Source organism: Aulonocara stuartgranti, assembly GCF_965226115.1.
Source record: "Aulonocara stuartgranti genome assembly, chromosome: 5".
Taxonomy (NCBI): Eukaryota; Metazoa; Chordata; class Actinopteri; order Cichliformes; family Cichlidae; genus Aulonocara; species Aulonocara stuartgranti.
In genome coordinates this window covers 34,391,470-34,418,966 of record NC_138943.1, presented here as the reverse complement: position 1 = coordinate 34,418,966, position 27,497 = coordinate 34,391,470, and the positions used below count along the sequence as shown (strand labels likewise).

The 27,497-nt window shown below is 40.3% G+C and overlaps 1 protein-coding gene across 2 annotated transcripts in view; it reads left to right on the top strand.

The window, feature by feature from the left end:
• The first annotated feature begins 11,286 nt into the window (after positions 1–11,286).
• klhdc8a (kelch domain containing 8A) overlaps positions 11,287–27,497 on the top strand; it is a 71,043-nt gene continuing 54,832 nt past the window's right edge. The window contains exons 1-2 of one of the 2 annotated variants that reach the window (XM_082533585.1): positions 11,287–12,467; positions 16,704–16,754. In XM_082533585.1, the coding sequence (XP_082389711.1) occupies positions 12,188–12,467; positions 16,704–16,754 (331 nt within the window). In that variant the 5' untranslated portion in view covers positions 11,287–12,187. The remainder of the gene's footprint in view (positions 12,468–16,703; positions 16,755–27,497) is intronic. The other variant, XM_082533586.1, reaches the window with a different exon arrangement.

The following is a 27,497-nucleotide window of genomic DNA, read 5'->3' as shown; positions in this document are numbered from 1 at the left end:
TCGTAAGAGTTCAACTGTGATCCCATCTGAAACATAAAATATAACTGTAATGTCTTTTAGCATTTTATAGCCTGATAAAGGCTTCTGCAACTTTTTACATCATTTTAGCCTTTTATTTAAAGCAGTGCAAGACCTTTACAAACTTTTCTTTCTTACACTCCTCTCCACTAGACTCCAACTAAGCGATGTAGCTGCATTACTGTAAAAGCCATGCAAAAAGCCTGTTACCTTTTGGAACCGGGCTGTCGGGAATTAAGTCATAATATTCAGTGCTGGCGTTGTACAATAAGGCCTGGCTTGCTTTTGGTGTTAGTTTCTCACACAGGGTTTGGATAGAGTTAACCCAAAGTCTCTGAGCCAACCAGTCGTCTTCTTCTACACCAATATGACCTGGTGTTGTATATGTGTGTATCATCATGTTGAATTAGAAGAGAGACTTTCCCAAAACTTCTGACACACAGTTCATCACATTTCCACAATTTGCATGCTAAAGTACTTGAATTAGGACATAAGAGACAATTAAGAGTATCATCCATAATGACTATATGTATGTATGTGGAAAAGATATATATAAATCTTATAAAGTTTGTATCTGTCTTGTGTGAAACTTGTATGAAAAGCATACAAGAGTGAAAACAGATGTAAGATCCCTTGAAAATTTATATAAATGAAACTTGTATGCTTTGGATACTTCCTAAAACAATATATGAAAGTAATGAGAAAGTGGCCACTTTCATGAGTAAATCATATAAGCCTTATATGAGTCACTATATGAAGTAGGCCACATATGCAAGTCCTTTATAAGTTTTTACTATTTCTTTTCCATATGGGTATGTTCGCTGTGGACCAGTCTTCATCTGACCAACTTTACACAAACACGGTCAAGGGCCAACATCTATATGGCATACACAAATATTTTATATAAATGCCACATCTATATATAATTGTACATTTGGCAGTTCAATTGAGCACTGAATGCAATGTCAGATTAGAATGGTGTGTAAAATACAACAAATGATAGCATAATGATGGTAGTGTCGGTTTGTATTAGGGGTGGGTTTTGATTATCGATTTATCGATCAAAATCGATTCTAGCTGGGATAACGTGATATCGATTCATTAAAATCCTGAATAGATTTTTAAATATAAATTAATTTTTGCCCAAAACGCCAGAATCTCAGGTTAAACCTCACAAAATTTCAACAACCACCAAACAGCTAAAACAGTAAATAAGAGCAGGTACACTGATCCTGCACAAAGACGTAAACACAAAGCGCGGACCCGCCGACGCATCAGAATTACTGAGATGTGGCCTTTCTCACCCGACAGCACGGAAGCCGACAGCTCGCTGATTCTGATGCGTCGGCGGGTCTGCGCTTTGTGTTTACGTCCTTTTTGCGCTGATTCTGAAGCTGCAGGTTTTATCTCTCTCCAAACAATATTGATTGAACCAGCAGCAAAAGAAGATCCAAACTACGCTTCACATAAACATCGTCATGAATTCCCTCTGACTTTCGCTGTTTTGCTTCCACCACGATAAAATCACACTTCATGCACAGCTCGCTGTCTCTCTCTCTCTCTCAGTGTACTTCAAGAACAGTCTCCCATCTAAAAATCTGTTTTCTGCATTATTCCCTTACTTATTATGCACAAGTCTACCGTTGTTTACAGCGCTGTCGGCCGATGTTTTTTTCCCTTTTACTTACTTCCGAAAAGAAAGCCTCATTTCTGCCGTTCAATACGGAACAAATGAAAACTTTTTAAAATCATGCAGAATTGCAAAACACTTAGCTGTGTCTCTAATAAAACTTTGCTCTGCTTCACCTCAGCAGCATCAGGTAATGTTCATATGCTGATTAATGGTTTTCTTTCGTTTTTGATGTACTGCAGAATATTTTTATAAAATCCCAGGCCAGGAAAATCATCTTAATGTTTTTCTGTGTTTTATCCTCAGCTACTTTGACACAAAGGCATCTGCTGTGATGCTCACACCTTTGATAAAGTCTCACAAGTGTCAGCTTTCTTTTTATAGATACAAAAATATGGAAATGTACTGATGCATGATCTGAATTATAATATTTCTGACTGTCTGAGGCAAAATTTCCCCGATTAAAATTGAATCGAATGGAATCGTGGATCGAATCGATTCGGGACCTTGTGAATCGGAATCAAATTGATTCTAGAAATCAGTGACGATACCCTAACCCTAGTTTGTATGGTCCCTATCTCTCAAACAAAGCGGGGGGTGCTAGTATTGCAAAATAAACCTGTTAACTTACTCTCATAAGCATTACTCTGTACACGTCTGTACTGATAAGCCTTTGTAAGTATGAAAACAGAAAGCACTTTTGCCCTCTTCAAAATTGTGCTACAGTAATCAACAACATCTTCTACCTCATGTGTTTGATCTGGTCAGTTTTAGAAATGTGGACCTGACAGATGATAAAACTGGTGCTAAGCAGCCAGTGGTCTGCACTCTTGTTGCAGCATCAGCCTAATTATCCAGACTCCATCAGTTGGTTTTCAGGAGTGTTCACAGCAATATCATGGTACCTACATCATATTGTAAAGCTCACAGCACACATTTTCTCTCACTTCCAGGTCTCTGTTTCTTTTTCTGTTCGGTTTTCTGACAGAGTAGCCTACATTCAAAATTCCAAATAATCCATATTTTATGCCACTGGTCCTTACTGGACAGTCTGAGCCTGAGCTTTTGGCACATGAACTCTTTCTGAATTCATTACTAAGATGTTTTCATTTCGTTAAAAATTTATTTTAAAATGATTTTTAATGATTCAACAGGTGGTATAACAATGTATTACCAGCAGGGTGTGCTTAACCACTGTGAGAATTAACAAATGGGATTTCTGGTGAAACACTGTGCTGTGGATCAGTGACTTTGGTAGTGTGTGTTTATTTGACCCAGTGATGAAATCATATTCTCTTGTAGTTTGATGGTTGCATCAGTATGAAGTTCAGCATCTCCGCATCACTTGCTAGGCAAATATATAAAGCACCAAATTAAAGAAACAAAACAAAACAAAAACAATATGAATGATAAGAAACACACGTTTGGGTATAAAATAACACAGAAAAGCTTATAATCTACATCTTTAATTCATTATTTTGACATGTTAACATGCTGTGGTAGGTTCTAGACCAGGGGTGTGGAACTCCAGGCCTAAAGGGCCGGTGTCCTGCAGGTTTTAGATCTCACCCTGGGTCAACACACCTGAATCAAATGATTAGTTTGACTTCTGGCTTTTGGAGAACTTCAAGACATGTTGAGGAGGTAATTTAGCCATTTGAATCAGCTGTGCTGGATCAAGGACACATCTAAAACCTGCAGGACACCGGCCCTCGAATGTGTTCCAGACATATACACCAATAAGGTATAACATTATGACCACCTGCCCTTGTTGAGATCAAAACAGCCCTGACCCAATGAACCACTTACTTCACTCCATCCGGTGTGCTGTGGTATCTGGCACCAAGCTGTTCAGAGGAGTGTGTTGCCCAAAGTGTGTGTTGACCTTCTCTAATCAACCCCCATCTACAGCCCTGCTTGTTAGATCTTCACTGAGTTCCTTGGACTTTCCTATTATTCTGAGCATTGGTCAATCTAAGGAGTGATGCCAGATGTAGTCGGTCATGGTCACCAAGTGAAACAGGCCTTTGTGCTGTCAAGTTAAAAGAGACTATAGAACTTTGAGCAGCAATTATTTAAACAACTTAGGTGAGTGGTTTGATATATTTGAGCTTGTATGTATACTTTTTCTGTACAATCATTCCTCTCTGGATAAAGGAACAGAAATCACTTAGCCCAAAATTATTATGATATTCATTGCCATGATGAATGCATATACATTTCTGACCACAGCTGTACATGTTGTTGCACGTGCATACATAGATATACTGGTGGATCCTGTGTTAGCAAGTTATTCTAAACGTATCATTTGAATTCTTTTTCTCCTGTCCAGGTGAACCCATCAGTTTGCTCATGGGAAGAGATTTAATCCAGTAATAGGATGAAACTGGAAAATTGTGATGCAGACGGGCACTGACAGTAATGGACAGATGGATCATTTTGCTGACTGAGGCTTCATCTTCTGAGCAGTAAGTTGAGCACTACACTGCGCAGTAGAGATTCTGCTACAAAACAGAGTTTTCTTTTATAAGTACACAATTGTTTTTCACAGTCTGAAAAAAAAAGCAATTTAGCCCCCCAATTACTGCTCCTGCTGACCTGGTATGAAACAAACCCCGCAGCAACATTATAACTCATACATGTGCCAAATACTATAAGCTGCAAGTTTTGCCAAGTAAAAACTGCTGGCTGTAGACAGTTTGACTCCCAGTTGAATTATAGATGTAGCAGCGGATTCCTTTCCCCAAGACCAGTGTTCTGCTCCAATGGAAACATCAGTGATGGGGAGTGACATGTCGACAAGCCAATTATGTGACTGGCCAGCTGTCATCAGCAACAGCATCTCCAAAGTCATCTCTGTCTCACTCACTGAGGCTTCAGAGAGCCTGAAAATGCAGCGCACTGACAGAGGACCACACAAATCCAAGGCTCTTAGATAATAATAATGCAGTTGAAAAGGCATGGTAAATGAGCTGCAAACTACACAGCCGCAACTGTGTGTGTGTGTGTATGTATGCATAGTGTGTGTGTGTGTGTGTGTGTGTCCAGACCTAAAAGAAAGAAAATGATGGTGCTGTATTCAGGCTAGGTCCCTGGAGGACAGGCAGCAGTGCTGACAGCGAATTGGTACCCATCTTCAATGCTGAATTTCTGGGGCATGGTCTTTCTGTCTGCCTTTTTAAAAAAAAAAAAAAAAAAAAGAAAGGTGGGGGGGAGGAAAAAAAGGCGAAGGAGATAAAATAAGGGGTGCTTCATTTTCAAGAGGCACTGACAGTAACAAAAGCCGGACTGTCCATCTTTCTGTCACAGCCTGACGGACAGAATGTAGATTGTAGACTGATGAATGAAGATAATTGTGGCCTTCACTGCCCAGAGAGCAGCAACTAAAGAAATACTGTAACACAAAAAGAGTTGGAAGAGTCGTACCTTTTAAGTTAATTATCAACGCATGGGCAGTTTGTCTGAAACGATCATATCCCAGCTGATTATGCCACACATACTACAAGCATGCTGCCTGATGCCTTTTTAGAGCACTGTATTTAAAACAGTGGTCACACATGGATATAAAAAGTGCAAACACAAGTTTTAATTACATTTATCAATAACTATTAATAACAGACTAATATGCACATCAAGTTGCAACCCTGTAACGCTGCAACTACAAAACCACAAACCAAACAGTAATCACCAGTCTCACACGCTTCTGTAGTCACGTGTGGGCAGACAGACGAGGCATCATCTCATCATCATCTCATCATCATCTCATCATCATCTCGTGGGAGTTTTCATTTAGCCATCCAAGTTTTAAGTCATCATTAGTGAATCATTAGTGATACATGATTAGTGAATACCACCAACCCTAAACCTAAAATCTGTTTTGGTGCTTCCCAAAATATAAGGTGACTTTTAGTGTTACCACCTACAGTATGATGACTTAGACCAGAAGCTCTGCCTCTGGTCACATAAAAGGCTTTTATAACATCTGTCAACTGTTGGACATATTTGTAGTAACATGGTTATGGCAGGTGAGGAAACAATATGAGATAACATATAGTGTAGATATAAGTTGTAAATGCAGTAAATGCAGTTTCAATCGTCCTCTGGGATTAACATCAGCAGAAAAACTGCACACCAGGAGCTTCATGGCAGCTGTGAAGTGCTGTGTGTGCAGCCCAGTGTTTTAGTACATACAGGAAATCTGCTAAAGGCACAGAGGCTAAAGTATTACTGTTTAATTGTGTTATAGGGTTAGTGCTCACCTATTAGAGCACTTCGCTCTCGCTCTGCAGGCCTACTTGTTGTTCCTAGAGTATTTAAAAGTAGAATGGGAGGCAGAGCCTTCAGTTTTCAGGCCCCTCTTCTGTGGAACCAGCTTCCAGTTTGGATTCAGGAGACAGACACTATCTCTACTTTTAAGATTAGGCTTAAAACTTTCCTTTTTGCTAAAGCATATAGTTAGGGCTGGACCAGGTGACCCTGAATCCTCTCTTAGTTATGCTGCAATAGACGTAGGCTGCTGGGGGATTCCCATGATGCATTGAGTATTTCCTTTTCAGTCACCTTTCTCACTCAACATGTGTTAACAGACCTCTCTGCTGAATCACACTTGTTATTCCACAGCATGTCTTTATCCTGTCTTCCTTCTCTCACCCCAACCGGTTGCAGCAGATGGCCCCGCCCCTCCCTGAGCCTGGTTCTGCCGGAGGTTTCTTCCTGTTAAAAGGGAGTTTTTCCTTCCCACTGTCGCCAAAGTGCTTGCTCATAGGGGGTCATATGATTGTTGGGGTTTTTTTTCTCTATATGTATTATTGTAGGGTCTACCTTACAATATAAAGCGCCTTGAGGCGACTCTTGTTGTGATTTGGCGCTGTATAAATAAAATTGAATTGAATTGAATTGAATTGAATTATAGCCTAGAAACATTCAAACACTATGTGAGAAGATTATGTATAAAAGCCAGAACCAGAGCTGCTTCTGCTCGGTGTGGTTTGTAAAGAACAAGCAGCAGTAAATTTTTTTATGTTTTTGCACTGAATAAGCCACTGCATAGAGCACATGATGTCAAACAAAGAACAACATGTTTTGAAGGACAAACGAGGTTGTTTGAAAAAGTTTCAGAATCCTTTTTAAACGCTGTGGTGGATGTGGCTCTATCTTAAAATCAGACAGAAAAGCTGTTTCGTATAAACTGTGACGTTTTTGGTCTTTGTCTTATCTTTTTCCCTCCTTCCTTCCTTGGCTCCTTTTTGTTTGTACCATCTTTGTCTGTCAGTGCTAACCTTTGCACCACTGTGGCTCACACAAGACAAAATACATTAAAAGCTATTTATTTTCATTACAGACTCATTTCTTTGAACTCGGACTACCAGAAATGTGTCCATTTATCTCCCTTTTACCACTTGGGAATGCATACACATGTTTTAGCTTTCAAAAAGGTATACTGCCATCACATAATTAGTTTGACTTCTAGCAGTGTAGACAGTAACCTTTCATTCCTCTGGCTGTTGTGAATGCATGCTGTGTACTTATCGTCTTTTAGATAAAACTGCTTGCTAACAGCACATTTCAAACTTTTTCTCCATATTCTGATCGTGCTCTTGCCGTTGTTTAGAGTTTCAGCCCATGAAAGCTATGCAGCTGCCTTTAAGAGGCCACCAGGTGGAGGAGCAGCAAGCAGTGATGGTTTTGTAATCAGTTTTAAGTCTCCTGTCTACTTGAAATGTCTTTCACAGTGTGGACCAATTTCAAATCCGCAGCTTGTACTGGACAGTGCAGCTGATGCTGTGAGGAGTCCCCCTGACAGGCCCCGTGAGGCCACTCTGTACTAAGGGCTACTGCTCATTGTCATATAAATGAAACTGCTGGCTGCTCACCTATCTTTTGATCCATTGTGGTCTTGGTTCATTTGCTCACGCAGCTGGGCATGACTCAAAGGGACTAAGCAGGTTTCTATGTCACATGGATATGAATAAAACAAACATAAATTAAAACAGGAGCATGAAAAAAGGTAAAGCAAGAAATAGAAGGAAAAGTTAGAAACAGAGCATTTTTATTAGACATTAGGCTGTACCACAGCATAAATAAACCATTAACGATAGCGCTCTTCCGTGAAAGTATTTTTAGTGAGCCCACATGTACACAGCCTCCATATTGTTTTGGTGAAGCTGCTGATCATAATGCATCAGGACAGGAGGTCTGTTCACAAAGGATAACACTGCTGCATGCTCACTGCTTTTTACAAATGTTTTCTAGTTACATGTCTGCAATTTTTAGTGATAACATAATTTTTGAAGACACTATATTAATTATAGAAAAAACAGGAAGTTCAAACATTCGTAATTCATCTCATGTTAAATTTGATTTCCTGTAACATACCTTAAAAAGGTATATTGTTGAAAATCACAAAAAGTGGCTCATGTCTACAGGGAAAAGAGTTTGGTCAGGGCTACTGTACATATTTGTACAACAGATAAAAACAAACAACTTTAATATTTTATTTTCCTGGGAGCATCAGCAGGTATGTGTGCGCTGGCTCCAACTGTACAAACACACTCTCACAGAACAGACTGTATAAAAGATGCATGTAGCATCCTGGTCCAGAGAGTGAAGCCACAAAACCTTAAACTTTCATTCTGTGTGATGACCAGTGTTGGTCAAGTTACTTGAAAAAAGTAATTAGTTACTAATTACTGATTAACTCTCAAAGAAAGTAATCCCATTACTTTACTGATTTCACTGACTTCAGTCTGACTGAAGAAGTCACTTGGATGAGTGACAAACGTTTCTCCCACAAAACGCTATGTCCAGATGAACAGAATCAACTTTTGGAGAATTTGTTACTTACTTTATTACTTTTTAAAAACATGATACACAACCTGAATACATAATAAAGCAACAGACCTTTCAGCCCAATTCTATTTTTCTGCATAATCCATCATATGAAATTGTTTTTATTAGTCTGAATCTTTTAACTTTATGCACATTGCATTAAGTAAAAATTTAATTTTATGCAACATTCTCTGTTGAACATTGTTAAACTTATTTTCTGCATATTCCAGATTATAAACTAAAATTATGTTTTATGTTTACATTCACTCTTTCAAATAGATTCAAGTAAAACACAGCAGAAAATAAATAAAATCAAAGATTGAGCAGCACTAAGTCCTGTCTCTTAAATCTATTGTCACCTGTTTAGCAGGAGTGGGGCGGGTGAAGGTTTGCCCGGTGCCACAGCAGTCATGTCAGTGGGAGGATCCGGGGGTTTCTCTGTGAACATCACATTCCCATGGCAGTGTGCTCGGTGCTCGCTCAGATTTGAAGTTAAATTTTTCGCGGTAGAAAAAAGTTTTCTTCCCACGCAGCGTGAACAGCAGACGCTGATGTTTTTGTCACTTTTTACAGAGTCAAACTCAAAGTAATGTCAGTACTTCCAAGCATTAAATGCTGCACGGTCGTACTCTCTCCTTCACACCATATTACCCATTGTTGATCTGCACACGTCTGGTACCACGGACGTCGCACAAACAAAATTATGGTTTAGTAACACAGTAACGCAGCACGCTTACGGGAAAGTAACAGTAATCTAATCACTTGTTTTGCAATAGTAATACCTCATTTTACTCGTTACTTGAAAAAAGTAATCGGATTACACCAGCAACACATGACTTCTTCATTTTATAAAAGACCTGCGGATGTACAGAAATTTATGAGAACATGACCCTCGACACCCTGGATAGTTAATCTGAAGAAACACTTTTCTTACGGATTTCAGTCAGTAGTTTTAAGTCTTATTAAGCACAATATGATGTTCTTTTATATAAGATCTTGTTTATAGTCAAGGAGAAAGCTAAATCAGGGTATGGTGACTGGAGAGTCACCGTTTTTAATTTAAAACAATTACAAACTCATTTTTGCACTCTCTCAGATTCCTCCATCATCTGATGAAAAGGTTTTGTCTGTAGCTCTAAGTGAAATCTGTGGATAGCTAACTGATGCTGACCAACCCCTGCACCACATCCTGGACATCCAGCTAAACACGTCACCTGTAATATCCATTTGACCAAGATGCAAGATGGCAACAGTGAAAACTCTCAGCTCAAGGCTTCTCAACAGGGCTTCACTAGTTCCTGTGACACTAGAGTAAAAATAGGATGGTAACCTGCTTGTGACTAGGAAAAATTGGTGGTTGCCTGGTGACTGCTTTCATTTTTTTCACTAATTACAAGCATTTACAGAGACCAGATGTTGAGCATGCAACACTGTCAACCCTCTGGTGGGAGGCAACCATAGACAGTATTAAATTCTCCGGATGTGCTGTCCCCATCTTAGTAGCAGATAACACAGACGTGACGATGAGCAGTGGGTCTAACTGTGAAACTGCATATTTATTGACTAATGACTTGTGATTGGCAAGTCATCAGCCAAAGAGCATGTGGTTTTATGCCACAGACAATTCTCAGACAATTCTTGAAACATAATATGACCAAGATTTAAGCATTTATTTATTTATTTTTTATTCAACTTGACCCAAAACAAATTACGGAGCCCATAAATTCATCAGGAAAGTGTTTTTATAGAGATAGAGACAGAAACTGTTTTTTCTATTCGACTACAGGGGAAAAAAAAGCTTTTGCAACCACAGTGTTTGTCACAGCATCAGGTCTTTGACTGTACTGTTTGTAAAAAGGAATTTATATTTCAGATCTCTGAGGTTCTGGCTGGACTCTGAATGTAAGCAGTTAACGTGAATGTCTGTGTAACAGATTTGTGATTTTGGTATATTTATCAGTTAATTACTGTAATATCGCAAACAGATTTAATGTAACTGCCAACTTGGCCCCATTCAATCACAAACTGATCGCAGACCGAAAGGCGACTGAGTCATTCGCATTGCTGTTCTTTCGCCATCTCGATGCAGCAAGGTTACTTTGAAGTTGGCAACTGATTCAAACAGTTGCAGACCTCAACCTCCCATATTGTCACGGCGAGTGAGATGAGCCGTATAAAAATAATAAATGAGGATCCAATTGCAGGCAGTAGTGGAGGAGTGAAGGTGGTTTATTGGACACGAAATAAATATAGACAAACAGCAAATGGAGCACGAACTAAACTAGACTGGAGACAACTAAACTACTGAATACAAACCGGAACTCAAACATGAAGCAAGGTGGACGACGGTACAAGATGGTGACGGCAGGGAAACACACAGATGACGCAGGGTGGAAACACAGACGGACCAGCAACAACAATGACGGAAGACATGACTTAAATACACAGAGAACCACAGGGGAATTACACACAGGTGGTGGACACAGCTGGGAATAATCAACAAGACGAGACAAAGGTAAAAATGAACACACTCACATGAGACGCAGACCTTCACAATAAAACAGGAAACAAAACACACTTTACTAAGACACAGACTAGACAGAGACAGACTTGAAATGACATATGAAACTAAACCCACATCTTAGACCCAGATAAACAGAAACATGGAACTCTAAATAGACATAAACATTACCATAACACGACAAGAGAACAAGAACACAATCCCTGATGCAAACATAAATCAAAACACAATAAACTCAAAATACTGGGTCCAACGGACCCAGAACCGTGACACATATGCTGTGCATGCTTTGTATTCTGGGATTCAGCAAGGTACTACATGCATGAAAAGATCTGTTGGGCTAGCAAAAAGCCATGAAATGAACTTAAACTCTCCATGTTCTCTGATAGTTCTGAACACAACACCTTTTTCCTGTTTTCACTTTTACTCCTCCTGCCCCAGACACATCTGTCCCAAAAACCAGACTGAATTTCTAATGTAGTTTTAAGTGATGCATTTTGGTTTACTTGGATTTCTCGCTGTGAAAAGAAACCAAATCACAGTAAAAACCGAATCAGACCAGACTAAATGAACTATAGGTGTGAAAACGCCTCAAGTACTGAAACTAACTCAGTATGAGCTAAGTATAGTGTGATAAATGTCAATATATTTGGCGCAATAAGATATTGTGACCTAACCTACAATCTTGTGTTGCATTTCTTTTATTATAACATCAATAGCAGCACAAAAGTGTAGCGCGTTGCTTCTAAGCCTATCTGAGTTGAGCAGAAGCTCAGCACACCTAAACAGAATGCAGCCATCATTCATTATTTTGATTCCAGCTCTGCATTTCCTGCTTTGATGTAAAATATCATAAGAAAAAAGATCAGCTAATGTTAGTCCGTCTGTGCAGGGCTATGTCTGCTCTAGAAAACAAGATCTAAGTATGCTTTAAGGAGATCAAATAGATATCAGTGAAACTGGAAACTGCATTTCCTAATTTATAACAGCGCCACGTCCATAAAGTATTCAGACCATCTCCTCATCTCAGCTAATCTTCTGCTCCTGTCTATAAGAGACGCAATGTCTTTCTCTTCCACTTCAAACACTTCAAGTGTGTCAGTGGGCTCTCCTGTACCAAATATAGGTTAACACACATGCCCCCCCCTTTCGGATTATACCGTCACACGGAATGAATATGAACTTGTGCGATGAAAACTGGAGATGAATGCTTCATCTCTGACCCACATAATGGCGATATATCAGGCTGGGTAAACGGATCTGAGCCGTGTTACCGCCTGCTCCTCCGCTGTGAGCTCCCGGTGCGGTGGGAGCTTTTAGCGGCGCGCCTCGTCTCTCATCTTCCTCCGCCTGGACCTGACTCTCCTCTTCCATCCTCTCTCCCTCTTTCCATCTCGGTACCAGAGGGAGGAGAGGAGGGAAAAACTGAGGCGACACACGCCGGGAAAAGGGGCGACGGAAACGGGAAAAGTAAGTAGCTCCGGAGGGGGAAATGAATGGAAGCGTTATCGCTCTCCCTGATAGACGTGACTCCCGGCTCAGTTGGGAAGTAATGCTGGTACTTTAGCTAGCGCCGTTTCAGGACTCGTTCCATTATTCAGGCGACACGATGGAAACCTCGAGAAAGTTACCTGCTCTTAACTTCAGCTAGTGGCTGTGACTTGGGTATAAGTAGGCTAGTGTCCGGTAGGCTAACATAAAAACTATTTTAAGAGAACCTCACACATTCATTGTCCCTTGAGAGTAACTGTTGTGTTAACTGAGGTGCTTTTATGTCTTATACCAAACTTATTACTTCTTCCAAACCCTGACTTTACACATTGAAATATAGTTTTTTGTACATCCTTAAGCTAAAAAACAGCACTTGTCTAATGGTTGTCCAGAGATTTGAAGAAAGGGGAGATATTGGTGATATAGCACTAAAGAATAGCACAGAGTAACAGTGAATGAGAGTCCAATATTATTTAAAAAGTAATGTAGTGAAGCCATGGGCAGCAGAGTGGAAACCTGTGCTGTAAGGTGCACATTCATACAACAATATACCCCAAGTTGCCAATTTATTGGATAAACTTGGTTAGAACTGATGCAGGCTAAAGAAGAAGCGGTGGTTCAGAGGTGGTGGTGCCTGGTTTCTTTAGCATTTATGAACAGCCTGTTTACTTGTTGTCAAATGGGGCCAGTGTAAAAAATATGTGGTACAAGCAGTCTGTGGGCTACTGTTGCTTGTGCTGCTGTTGGGCCATCAGCCAGTCGGAGAGAAGAGCAAAGTTATAACCTACAAAGGGGTGAAGAGAAACAAAGTGTTAAAAACAATGAAAAGTGTCCAGTGCAGTCACAGTGTGTTCGAACTGTATTTTTTAAATCTTTGATGTGTTGTTTTGTGTGCTTCTCCCATTCCTGGTGAACTCTGCTGTTCCCTTCCCTGTTGTGGCCCACTTGTCAACCAGTCAGCGTTCGACAGCTGCACAGCATCATCCATGTTTAGCAAAGTGCAAAAATCAGAAAGTCCTTACTGTCCCTGTATTTAGGAATACAATGAAATTTGAACTTCTGCTCCTATTTGCTGCAGTAAAATAAATAAACACATGTAAACATAACAAACAGTTTTCATATTACACATAATAATATGCATAATGCATGAAGTAGCATCAAGTGCAGTTATTTGGGGATTTTGAAGAACTGTACAGGAGCAGGTTTGCATCATTTGAAAACCCCTCTCCATAGACAAATACCTACTCAGACAGAGTTGCCATACACACACAGGCCTGCCAAGCTAAAGGTTATGAGGGTATGGACTGGGGATTCTTATAGATGGCTATAACTAGTGGATGAAATGTTACTATACTAATAGTACACTTCTCTTGCACTTCTCTAATTAGTTTTAACCTAAAGCTGTACACTCAAACCTCCATCAAGGTATGGTTAATGTTGAGGTATTATTAGGTTCCCATAAAGTTGTAACTGACTTGGACTGTTTACCTGTTTTTTCAAAGTTCACTAGTTCTCTTTCCCCAAACTTTTTCCACAGTCTGTGAAATAATGATTGATGATGATGGATCCATTGTTACAGTCCTCATGACAGTGATGACAGTGAATATAACGACCTTCCAGGCCTTATCTCAAAAGGTCACTTACTCAATATTCACCACGCTTGTCTGTCTTCAGTCTGTCTAGGTTCAGGCTCAGCACAGATGTAAAGGAGGAAGAATGACATTTCTTCCCTTCTCCCCCAGGGAGATTGTCACTCTTCTATTTTACTCTTTGCTCCAAAGTTGGAAATTCTCAGCTCAGCTTACACTTACATAAATGTCGAAAAACCCCAGGAGAGACATTGGTCCCTTTGCTCAGTGTTAACTACTGTTTCAAGTCTAACAACTACCATGTCAATTGGCAGAAGACAATTTATTTAAAGAGTGATCACCCCTTGGTGGCCATTGAAGAGGCTGCAAGTTTAGACTTGGTCACGCAGGTCACATGGGCCCAGAGACTAGCTGACGAACCCTGCCAACCCAGACACTAGGGAAAAATGTGTGTTCCTCGACTGGTTGGGAAGTAGTTGCTGGAGGTTACTGGTTGCTGCCAGGTAAAATCTGTTGCAAGAAAGGTGCCGCACCAAAGACCATCTTGTAATTGCTTTGGTTGCGAGCAGATTACAGTGGTTGCCGATAGTTTGCATAGAAGATGCCAACTTGTCTGCAAACACTCAAAAACTAACCACAGAGGTGTAGTGAATCTTGTATTGTGTATTATATTGCAAACCTGAAACAGAGACTGTTCCTCGTCAAAGTACAAATGTGCCTTACTAAAGAAATCAGCACATTTCAACTTACAACTTTTAGTTTGAAGGGAAGCATTCTCAGTTTGCGCAACCACTCCAGTCAATGACCAAAGCAATTGCAAGGTGGTTTTTGTTGCAGGACCTTGTACCTTTTCGTGACCAATTTCAGCTATCAACTGCCAGCAACATCCTGCAACCACTTGCCAACCAGTTGCCCTTCACTTAGCTACAGCTTGTTAAAGGTTAGGCCATTATTTTGTTACAATACCATTTTCAATCCCACAGTAAGACTTTGACCCCATCCTGTAACAAGAGAAACTATAGTAAAGAGATAATTTCTTCCAAAATTAACATAATTTTCAACTAATTCTTCCAATTATAAGTTAGATTTTAAAAAATAAGAAAGAAAATAGAACATTTCATTACACATCCTTAAGGTAAAATATATTTTAGAATCTACTAATAAACTAAGAGTATAGCAAACAACACAATACATTTAATTATTTAATTATTGTAGAAGAACCCCAAAAGGTTGATTCTGTTCATCTGGACGTAGCGTTTTCAGCGGGAGAAACGTTTCATCACTCATCCAAGTGACTTCTTCAGTCTCAGCTGACTGCTGGTTTCATCAACCTTATAAACAGTTTGGGGAAACCAGATTTCCCCATGGACATGATCAGTGATCTTTGATCAGTGTTTGTTAGTCAGTGGTCATGACAACCCATTGTTCATTCAGGGGGCTGGTTTTAGTCATTGTGCAAATGTACTGTTTATAAGGTTGGGGAAACCTGCAGTCAGCTGAGACTGAAGAAGTCACTTGGATGAGTGATGAAACGTTTCTCCCACTGAAAACGCTGCGTCCAGATGAACAGAATCAACCTTTTGGGATTAACTCACCTGGATGAGCATGTATTAAGATACTGTCGAAGAAGAACATTATGGAAAAACTTGACTAAAATTGAGTTTTAGTTACACTAAAATAAACAGGTTTACTGCATTCTAAAACTGAAAATTTAAGGTTTATCATCTTATTAACATCTGCCTGCAACCTCTTTCTTATCCACCTGTCATGCTTCTCCCTGAATCTGCAGCCCTTCAGTTCCTCAGCTCTGCTCTTCAGGCCTGAAACCCATCTGGTTTCTGCTCTGCATTTTACTCTTTATTTGCTCAGATCAATTCTCCACACTCAGCTATGTTTTCCTTGCTGCTCCACAGAGCCAGAACCACACCACACCGCAGATTAAAGACACACGTCCTTTGTGTGTCTTTAATCTGCTCTGTCACGGCTCAATGTTCCATCTGCGACCTGCAGTCCACTAGCTACTACGTTAGTGATAACTGATGACTAATTTTGCTATCGGATAATTGCTAATAGTTAAAAAACTAACTTAAATGTGTGCATCAGCCAGGTTAACATTTCTGATTACTGTTTAATACTTCAATGTTGTTGAAACCGGAGCTTTACTGACCTCTTTAAATTAATGCTACTGTGTTGTTCAGTGTTATGAATATTAACTACTCTGTGCCTGTCTGTGTGCAGCAGTGCTGTAAAGTTATGTGTCAGCTGGAGGAGGCAAAGATGGCACTGTTAGCATCAATATTGTTGCAAATGAAAATAGTAATTTGATATTAATTTTAGCATTGATTCACATTTGAGCATAGATTGTTTTTGACAACTCATCTGTAAGTGTCTATTGTAGCCAGCCAGGGACCAGTGAACTTAATCAATGGAAAGCCCATCACATGCCCAAATGGCCTGCAAATGGTCAGTCCACTTGCCTAACATGCTATTTTAATGGTCCCATGGTCCCTACTAAACAGACAAACGAGTTTGAGTTGGTGCAATCTTTGAACAGGTCATGAAATCTGAGGATTGTATAAGACAGTGAGGTGCAGAGTTTTAAAGTGCCAACTTCTTGACTTCACAGGTGAGGCTGAGAGATTACCCAGAGCTTCCTCTGTGGGATTCCAAACTGAAGGTAGTGCCATTAGTTTTCTTCTAGTTGGAAGGCCTCACCTCCAACACCTCTGCTTTTCTTTCACTACACCTTCTCTTCCTGCTCGCATCTTTTCCTGTCTACACATGCATTGATTGGTTCCTTGTGTGCGCACACCCACATGCTCAGACACACACATAAATAGCATTTCAGCCAATTGTTGTGCATAGCTCGCAGTGGTGCATTATGTTAAATCAATGCCTGCCTCGCTGTAACACCAGCACACCCATTATTCGTAAGACAAACTAAGGACAGAGCTCCTTCCTATTGATGTTAGCAAGAAATTTACAACTGATAATACTGTGTGTGCACACATGTGTGCGTCAGTGTGTGTGTCAGTCAGTGAGTGCTGTTGGGATGATGAGCCATCATCCCAACAGCCTGACAAGGCAAATGGCACTTAAAAATATCAGTCTGGCAGTAGGTCTCCAAAGTCACAGTTTTGTTTGACAGCTGGTAGCACATGCTTTGGGTGATATGGTTGTGTTACAAAACACACAGTAAACATGTATGTCTATGCAGAGTGAACTATTTTACATTGTTCACCAGCTGTATGAAGAAACTCACCAAATGAACAACAGATAATAACATTTTGCCTAAAATCAATGTAACAGTGAATAGTCACATTAGTTTAGTTTGTATGCACTTCAGCACAGAGTCAGTCTTTTTTGTCATTTTTGCTGTGAAGTAAACAAAAATTCATTTGCAGGTAACATTTCTTGACAACAACTTGATAGTAACAGTAAGGACACTGTACACTGTAAAAAAAAATCCTACAAAAACAGTAATATTCTGGCAGCTGGGGCGCCAAAATAATACCAGAAAATAACAGAAAATAACTTTCCCATGAAAATACGGTTATTTTCAGTAATGACAATACAGTTTGTTGCCCTAATTTTACATGGGATTTTGCCCTTTTCAAGTGCTTTTAAACATTAAATTAGGAACATTTTAATGTGATTAAACAATGAAATTACCTATAAACAAGGTCAATGAATGCGGCAATATGAATAATAATACTTAAATGTACAGAAATATACAGTTAACAGTTGGTTTAAATAATAATGGATTGCATTTATATAGCGCTTTTCGAGACCCTCAAAGCGCTTTACAATACCACTATTCATTCACTCTCACATTCACACACTGGTGGAGGCAGCTACAGCTGTAGCCACAGCTGCCCTGGGACAGACTGACAGAGGCGAGGCTGCCATGTCGCGCCATCGGCCCCTCTGGCCATCACCAGTAGGTGGTAGGTGAAGTGTCTTGCCCAAGGATACATCGAGAGTGTCTGAGCCGGTGCTCGAACCGGCAACCTTCTGATTACAAGGCGAACTCCCAACTTTTGAGCCACGATCACCCTAAATAACATTATTTGATGTAAAAAAAGTTCATAAGAATCATTTTATATATTTTTCCATAGCATTACATTTGAATTTAACAGTTCAATCTTTCAAATAACGGACAAATATTTGTGAAATTATGATACATTTGTGAATGTATTTTAACAATCTAAATATGCATATGTACACACAAATATATTTAAAAAACAAGAAAATTATGTTTTATTACATTTACAGTGATTTTACGTTAATTTACATTTGAAATGTAAAATCACTGTCTATTTATGTAAATTTAATGATATTCTAGAAAAACACTACAAAACTGTAAAATGCACAATAAAATACTTTTATATTACAATTTTTTACAGTGTAGTCCTGTAGTGCCTTGAATGCCTCACAAACTGTGTCTGGGAGAAACATTTTCATGTCGCGTTCACTCATCTTGTGAATGATTTTCTGAAATATAAAGTGAAACTGCAGGATTCTTTCACATCTCTTTAGTAAATCAGAAAATAAGCAGGGGAAAAACTGCAGGGCTGCACATGTTTTAACAAAAGGTTCTTATCTTAACTAAACAGTCGAAGCATCGGGAGCAGGATTAGCAAACACTAGGTAATGAACTGTGTGTGTGTGTGTTTGCACAAAAGTCCCCAGGTTAGATCTTTCCTGCTGATGACACAAATTGGTTGCTTTTTTGAGTTTTTGTTTTTTTCTTTTTGTAATATTGGCCTGTAGCCTCGTTCTGCTCTGTTATGTATGCAGTTTACTGAAACCAGAGTGTAGCCTGGCTTACATGACTCTGTTTTTCTGCTGCAGCCTCACATGCACCTGCGCTGCTTCTGTTTTTGGCTCATTGTTGCTGTCCTCATTATCTGTGCCCGAGTACATTTCAGGCCGAACTGTATACCCGTCAGCCAGTATACAAGTCAGTATATCTGATTACTGTACTCTCAGCACTGTCTTCATACTGAGTAGCATGGCAGCTGAGTTAGCGGTGATATGGAAACAAGTAGTGTCTCCACCTATGGTAGTTGTCTAGTTTGTTGAATACATGGCTGGCAACAGTATTGTATTCACTTAAAATAATGTCATGGGGTCACAGTTGAGTCTATATTTCCCACAGTTAGGCTCTGTTGGTGGTTTTAGTTGTGGTGCATGTCCATGTGTGGAGTGTGGAGTGTGTGTGCCCAAAAAGAGGTCAAGGTTTTTTCTTTGTAGAGAAATAATTTTGCTTGCCAAAGGCATTTTAACCAGCACCAAAGAAAACTCACAAGCAGCAAAGTGATAATGTTTTAGAATGAAAAAAACAAACAAAAATCAAGCGGTGTGTGGATGTGTTTAATTACATCATTCAACAAGCAGCACATACTTGGTGTGTTGGTCTTCTTAGAGGCCAGCTCTTCTTTATCCCACAGCTGGTGGATCAGCAAGCACAGATGTAGTGATCTGGTTTTGACAGGGTCCCACTTTTACACTGATAGTGACCTGAGTGCTTCATTAGAAACACTAGAGCCCAGCTTCTCCCAGCAGTATATTACAAGGTGGCCAACACGCACTCATGTCAAACTCCATGTTTCAGCACCAGCGTAACATCGTAAATGTTGAACTGAAGACTAATAGTCTCTCTAGTTTCACACCGTTTTCCAGGCTTCTTTTTTTCACTGCTAAATCCTGATTTTATAACAAAAAGAGGTTCACTGACAAAATCTCCGGCCACACTTTAAAGTCTTGGTGATTCTGTGATTTCAGCAGTATTCACATGTTGAATCTTCACTCAGAGGCACAGTGTGAAGTCCTATCAGGATAAAACTTCTTGTTAGCGGCTGTACTGACGATTTGTAGTCAACAGTTCTTTAGGTTTCTACATCGGTCATGAACTGTCTGAGTAACAGTTTAAAATGGAGCGTTTCAGACAGAGGCTGAATGAAGGTCCTGCAGCAATGTACAGTATAAAGACACAAGTGTGTTCAAAACTCTAAAATGTAACTTTTCTAGTTATAAATACATTTTCACAGCTGTTTATTCAACTGACAAAGATGCTTTTTTATCGTTACCAAAGTTGTACCACAGCTTCCTGTGTTTGATGAGGTGCAGTTTGTGTATAATCTATTCAGTAATAGTCACAAATAGCAGAACGATGCAAATTTCTGTCTATTTACTCAACACAGACTCATTGCTGTTGGATTGTAATTCTGAGTGTTTCGGTGGTGACTGAGCATGGTAGTAAGCCAGAAATAACCCAGGAAGTACACAGCGTACTTTATTTAATGAATTATGAAGTAAAATAATAGATATTTAGATTACTTACAGAGCAATCAACAGTTGTGGACTGCAGCTGATGCCAGTAGTTCTGTGTAAGCTTGGTGTGCTCAGCTTGTGTTACTGCTTTCAAAAATTGATATTTATTCAACCACAGCAGTGGTAGTTACTTTACCACAGGTAACTTGTTAGAGTACTTTGTAGTGTAGTTTGTTCAGAGTCTTTTACCCTGTGGCGTGAAACCCATACTTTCGGCTTGACAGCTCATTGAGAAAGGATATAGTACTCTAAATGCAACACTTTGTACGGTGCCACACCCAACACACCTGATAAAGCGGTTACACACACACACACACACACACACACACACACACACACACACACAGTCTCACGTTATTTTTGTGTTGCTCACTTCTTTTCCGAGCGTTTCAGTGGAGGGTGTTGCACTTAGTCGGTGGCTGATAAATCTTTTGCCGCTCAGCAGGTCCGTAATTACATCTGACCTGGTTCAGCCACAGCAACACGAAGTGGAAGAAATTTGAATTTCTTCAGGTCAGGTCAGAGACTTACTTTGGTGAGTAAAAATGGTCTGCTTGAACTCACAGTACACAGCTTGCTAAATTACTGTGTGCAGCACTGGAGCTAGTGATCGTCAGGGACCTGTAATGTTAGTCTAAGTCTTCTTCTGCCTAACAAGGTGAATGTTGCTGTACCACAGCAGGTGAGCAGCGTGTTACTGCGCATCGGTCTGTGGGACAGGGGGAAAAAACATGCCAGCCTGCTTGCTGGGTTAAAATTTTCAAGTACACTAACCTTACCTCCTGCTGATTTTATATCCATACGCCCAGAGGAGGGGTGTTACACAGTCCTGCACCCTTAAACGCATCTCCTACACCTAAACCGTTTCACTCTTTATAGAAGTGCAGCCTGAAAACAAATGCCCTCAATATGCACAAATGCGCTCACTCTGAAAGTCACCCACTTAAATCTTTAAAGGCTAGAAGTGCAGCTAACACACGCGCACGGACACACACATACACACACACATATTAAACGATGCTGCAGTAAAGGAACCGTTAGGGAGTTAATTCCAATTCTGCTGACAGTAGATAGGTTTTACCATTCTCTCTCACTATCACATAGTAATTACTTATAAGGCCACAGGGATTATGATGTCCCCAACTCCCCTCTGTAATAGAGCTCTTGCTCCATATAACCCTTTAGCTTTGCTTCCCAGTGTCTATCATCCCCCTAATTAAGCTGTCCCTCCCTCTCATTATCGCTGTATGTAATATCCTCCAACCATTAACTTAGCCCACTTCACCCACTCCTCACCATTACTAACCCCTCCCCCCTCTCGCTTCTCCTTCAGTTTTCCTGTCTTGTTTTTGTGCTTCTCGCTCCTGCTCTTTTCTTCACTCAAGCCTTCACACCACTGCCACACTGCATCAGCTTGGTCTAATTCTACTCCTACACAGCAGTGAAAGGAAGCAGAACCACAATGCCCTGAATATACCCGTGTTTGAGTTCGGGGAGTGGGGGTTCGGGGTGGGGGGTGCGTCTTCACTGACACAATACAGTACAGAGATAATTCAATATGCATTGGCCTTACGTAATCAGCCACGTTTTTCGGTGCAGGCACATCATGTCCAAGCATGCATCGTGCTTCGTTTTCTCAGCTCTGATCATGTTTGCTGTTTCCTAAGTGCCTGCGTCTATTTCCGTCTTGTCTCCATGGCTCCTGTCGCAGCCACATACAAAATGCAGTTGCATCTTCAGATGAGTTGATCCACAGCTTCAGCGTACTCCAACTCTCAGCTGAAAACACATTGAGACGTTTGTGCATCTGAGCATCAAGGCACGACTGTGTGTGATGAACGTCCCCTGGGATCTGTGTCCTGTTCTTTGTTGACTCCATAGTCCGCTGTTTCCTTATTGGTGGCTTTTGAACAGTTCCTTGTTGTATTTGAGTCTTGATAGCTCAGTTAAAAACAAACATCTTTATTAGTTGACCTATGAAGATAATGAAAAGTATTCTTTTCTAAGGACTGTGTAGCTCTATCTCTGTAACTGGAAAAAAAACACCCTAAAAATGGAAAAAGCAGGAAATGTGTACCGATTTCTAGGGTTGTGTTTGTTTTTATTTGTTGTTTTTTTTTGTTTTCATTTGTTTTATGTACATTTTAATTATCCCTTCATTCTTTTCATTTGCTCTCTACTTTGCTTTGGCTGACATTTTCCTTGTCTGAATTTCTACTTCACTGCAACTTACTGGTATTCAGGAGTCTTTCACCCTCAATCATTTCATAAGCAGTTTCATTCTTTCACAGTTTTTAGACTGCATGACTCAGGGCATTATCATTCCCAACGCGTAATATACCGACGATTTGTCACACCCGAGGCGTCTCATAGTAACGCAAAAGGTATCCGTCCACGTCCTTATAAAGCGCCCTGGGTTCTCACTATACTCCAATATAGCAGAGGCTCAAGCTGTCCATTCCAACACAAACACATGATAAATCAACAGTAAAATAGCTTCATGTTGTGGCCGTTACAAAGTGTATTCCAAGCTGATTCAGGATCTGAAAGTGAACAGATTAAGGTAATAGTGCTTTGTTATTATTATTATTTTTATTTCTCATGTATAGATTCATTCCCACCTAGAGCAGGTCGATATGACCAAAAAATTTTTTTTTCAAATATAATTTGAAAATTTGCGATAACGATATAACTGACGATATAATTGACACTAGACAAAATACTTTACAACTCCACAACTTTATTAGTGCAAAAAAAACATCAATGTATTTTCACTTAAACAAGCAGCTGATTTTTATGTGCATTAAAGTTATATAAAAATTTAACAGTGCAAATGCAAATTCCTTGCTGACAGTTTAACCAAAAGGCATTTCCAGTGGAAATTGGCCGACATATCCTCAGCATAACCATGTATAATATCCACAAAACTTACAAAGAGGTTATACACACACAATACGGTAATATTATGTTGAAACACAGTACGTATCACTCCGCGAGGCTCCTGCCTACGATAGCCATAATGCTCCGACAATCCATCAAGCGGTGCGGGTTTGTAGCTTAGCAAAGTTGTACTAAAACATTTGACAGATTTTCGAGCGCCGTGTACATACAATTGTTTCGAGGTCAGTAAACACAACCAGAATTCATACAAAAGGCACACGGGATTATAAGCACGTGCGCATTCGCTGTCAAAATAAAAGACGTGCACCAGATAAGAAGTTGCAACGCGCGTTTGCGTACACATAAAAGGCACTGTTTTTGTCCGCTAGAGTGGGATTTTCACGGCATATTCTGCACCACATCTCTGTGCATTCATCATTTTTTTTGAAGCCAGCTCACCTCCTGCAACCACTTCTCCAAGAATACGCGCTTCTTTTGCGGTTCGGACTCCTTCTGACATTTCTTTGGAGGTGGAGGAACACCAAAGTAACTGCTTAAAGGAGCTTCTTCGACATCTTTAAGAGTTTTAAACAAATGTCTGTCCTCCTCCAGAAAATCTTATGTACACAAACGCGCGTTGCAACTTCTTATCTTGTGCACGTTTTTTATTTTGACAGTGAATGCGCACCTGCGGACCACTTATGTGCACCCCTGATTATAAGGGGCACTGCCGATTTTCAGAAAAATCAAAGGATTGATTTTAAGTGTGCCGCATTTTCCAAAAAACACGGTAATAACGACGGCCCGCTAGCATGCTCTACCAAAAATAGTGCTTTGTTGTGTATCTGACGGACGAAAGCTAAACCAGTTCCAGCAGCAGTTGCAGCATTTTTACAAACCGATTCTGGTTCATCCGTTTCATTCAACGATCTGCTTTCACCCTTCTCATTCTCTGTCGCCGCCATGCATGTATGAAAATGTGCGAAAATGTGCGTATGAAAACGAGTATGTGTAGTGCGCTCATGCACGTTTTACCCATATTCTATCGCGATATTTCATTTTCTTATCGTTGCGCAACATTATACCGATATTCGATATCCGTGAACGATATGATATGGCCCAGCCCTATTCCCGCCTACTCTCATTCCCAATGCGTAAAATAGTGACGATTTGTCACAATCGTAGCTATTTTACGCGTTGGGATGAGAACCTGTTGCATCACTAGGTGCTTAATTTTATATACCTGTAGCAATGAGACTGGAAACTGGAGACTATGTTCACAGTTTTGAACCAGCCACTGTCAGTCCAACAGTCCGTTTTGTTTTAAATTGAACAAAAAGTGAGGGTAAAATATGCTAATAAGCACGGTTTCCAGTCTGTAATGTGTCAGTTTAAGTGATGGTATTGGTGTTGGTAAAGAGCTAGCAAACACAGTCAGCTAGCTAAGTTAGCTCAACCTTTTGTCCAACACAAGAATGTCCTTTTTCTGTGATACTAGATCTACATGACGCTACACTTACTAGTCATACATGATGCTCTGTGTTAGAGCAGTGTCCAGATGGTTGTGTGCAGCTCTGACTGTTGCTCAACACAGCTTAACAGAAAATCCACCACCTTTTGGTGACCAGCACCTAGCCAAATTCTTAAGGAAGCAGACCACAAAATAAGAAGAAATGACAAAACTCATGGAATCCTGTGACTATCCGGTTGTTCAGTCTGACGTCACTAGCCGGGTCTGGGCCTAAACTCCGCTGCAGGTCCATATATCAAACGATCACTATGGCATTACTGAGAGTTGAAAAACTGTCTAAAGTCTTTCATCTTTAATAAAATGATCAGCGTTCTCCTCTACCAGGTGTAACAATTGAGTTTAACATCCAGGCATCCATGAAAACGGAATTTATGACATTTAACGGAGTTAGAAGTTAGCTCGCTAGCTTCTATCTAAATACAATATAGCATGTCCTGACTGCGGGGTTTTGGAAACAAATTAAAACGTACAGCTCTGTTATCACTTCCAGCATAAATGAAGACAGAAAACTAAACAGCAGTGACGTTTGTAGGGTTACTGAAGTTTGGCTAGCTGGTATATAATGATATGCTACGTGACCGCTAGCGACACAGCTATGTTAGCATAATATAAACAAGCTAACTTTTTTTCCACTCGATAAAAGTTAACGTGAGTGTTCTCGGTGGTCAGGAACAAATGTAATTGCATGGCAGGATGCTGTAAAAGGACCAAACTTCAGCCAGGAGAACAACTGAGATAATCCATCCACAATACGAGGTTAGTCATTCATATACTGCTGCATGGGCTGGGCTGTAGTTACATCCTAAGGTTTTAAAAACTGAGCTTAAATAAATGATTAGCGGTAATAAAAGCCGAGGGAGGTCAACAGTGATCACTGACTATCTTAGGAGCTTTTTGAGATCAAATAGAAGAAAATACATAACATTAAACATGTTAACAACACAAAAGCCATATTAAACGCAGACTACTTTAGACCCGGAAGTAGGATTCGTCGCGTCATCACTGAACAACCGGATACTGGCTATAACCAGCTGTTATACTATACTGGAAAATGCTGTGAATGGCTGCATCCTGATATAAGAGCATCTTGTCATGTTGTCGACCACACATAAGGATTTACTTCAGCTTTGACACTAAGGATTAGTTTTGTCGTTAAACAGGTTAAATTGGCAGGCAACCTGACGTTAGGTGACTTCTCCATTCATCACAATGGAGCAGCTTTTTCCTGCTTGATAGGTGGTCAGTGTGTTTGGGTTTTAATGGACCGGTGGAGTGTTGTGAAAGCCAGAGCAGGAGAAAGAAAAAGGTGCTCTATTTTCTCCCCCTTAAAAGCGGCAGTGTTCTCACTTTTACTGCATCTGCCAGCTGAGCACACAGACACGCCCAAACACACTCGAATAAATGACACATAAAAACCATAAGGACAGCCAGAGGGAGGGAAACACAAGCGATCTGTTTGCCTTTTAAATACAGATAAGAGAGACGCCAACTGCTCCCCAACAGCCTCAGCCAACAATCAGCCACAACTGATTTAGTCTCTGCTCGCTCATTACAGGACCTGGACCCTGTGCTGGCAGATTTAGGCTGCCAGTTGACTTCATGGGTGCGAGCACAGACACAGGAACAGCTGCGCTGGAGCATTTTGTAATTTCAGTCTTGTGTAAAATATGTAAATGCTAATATAGCATAGCATGATGGCAAGCAGCAGCATAGTTTAAAGAAGCTCTGGTGACAGCAGCAAGATAATTACACCTCATTGTGATTTCCTACCACGAAGTCTCTGTCTGCTGAAAGCATTTTAATAATGATAGCTCATGGTGTGTTTGTTTGCATACAGCGGAGATAAGATTAGTGAAGAGAGCAGCCTTTGCATCTCTGGAGGCTGAGGGATGTAGTCTCTCCTCCTCCTGGCCTATTGATCTAGAGGTCAGCTCAGATTCACACAATAGAGTGCAACCCATAAGCCATCAGACATGTTCATTTTTCCCTGCTTTGTGCAGAAGCACATTTGCCTGTTATTGTCTGGAGCACTAAATCAGATGGAGCTGGGCAGCCAGGAATGCCAGAGCCCCATCTAATCTTCAGGCTGATCAGTGGCAGGGTTTCAGCTGGGAACAACAAGGTGATTCAGCCGGCTGCGAGGAGCTGAGCTGTGGATCTGTCAGCCGGAGAGGCTGAATATAGTAAGACTGGAATTTGCCACATGTTCTCTTGAGAAGAGCTATTGCACCTCAAGCTATTACAGCTAAGAGGCTATGTAAATGTCAGATAGAGTATACTGTGGCTGGCTTGAAGTAAAGCAGACAAAGGCCCTGCTGTCCGGAAACTCCTATCCAAAGGAAGTTCCTCTTTAACTTTCTTTAACTAACTCCTTCCAAAGTGTGCACCTCTCTTCAATATGGCAGTTTTACATGGCTCTCCCCAAACATTACCTGTCAGTGTGTTTCACACTTTGTGTTAGCATTTTCTTCATGTGAAGTCTGAGCTTCTTTAGCTTTCTCTGTCAGTGTCAGTTCAGCTATGGCAGCTCTTACTGCCAGTCCTTCTAATCATCCCACAAGGAGCCACAAACATAAAACCCATTATCAGCTTCTGAAACCAGATCCTCAGAATATTACTTAAAGTGCTAAAAGAGGCTTTTAGGTAGTGTGCTGCTCAAGTTTAGCAGTTGAA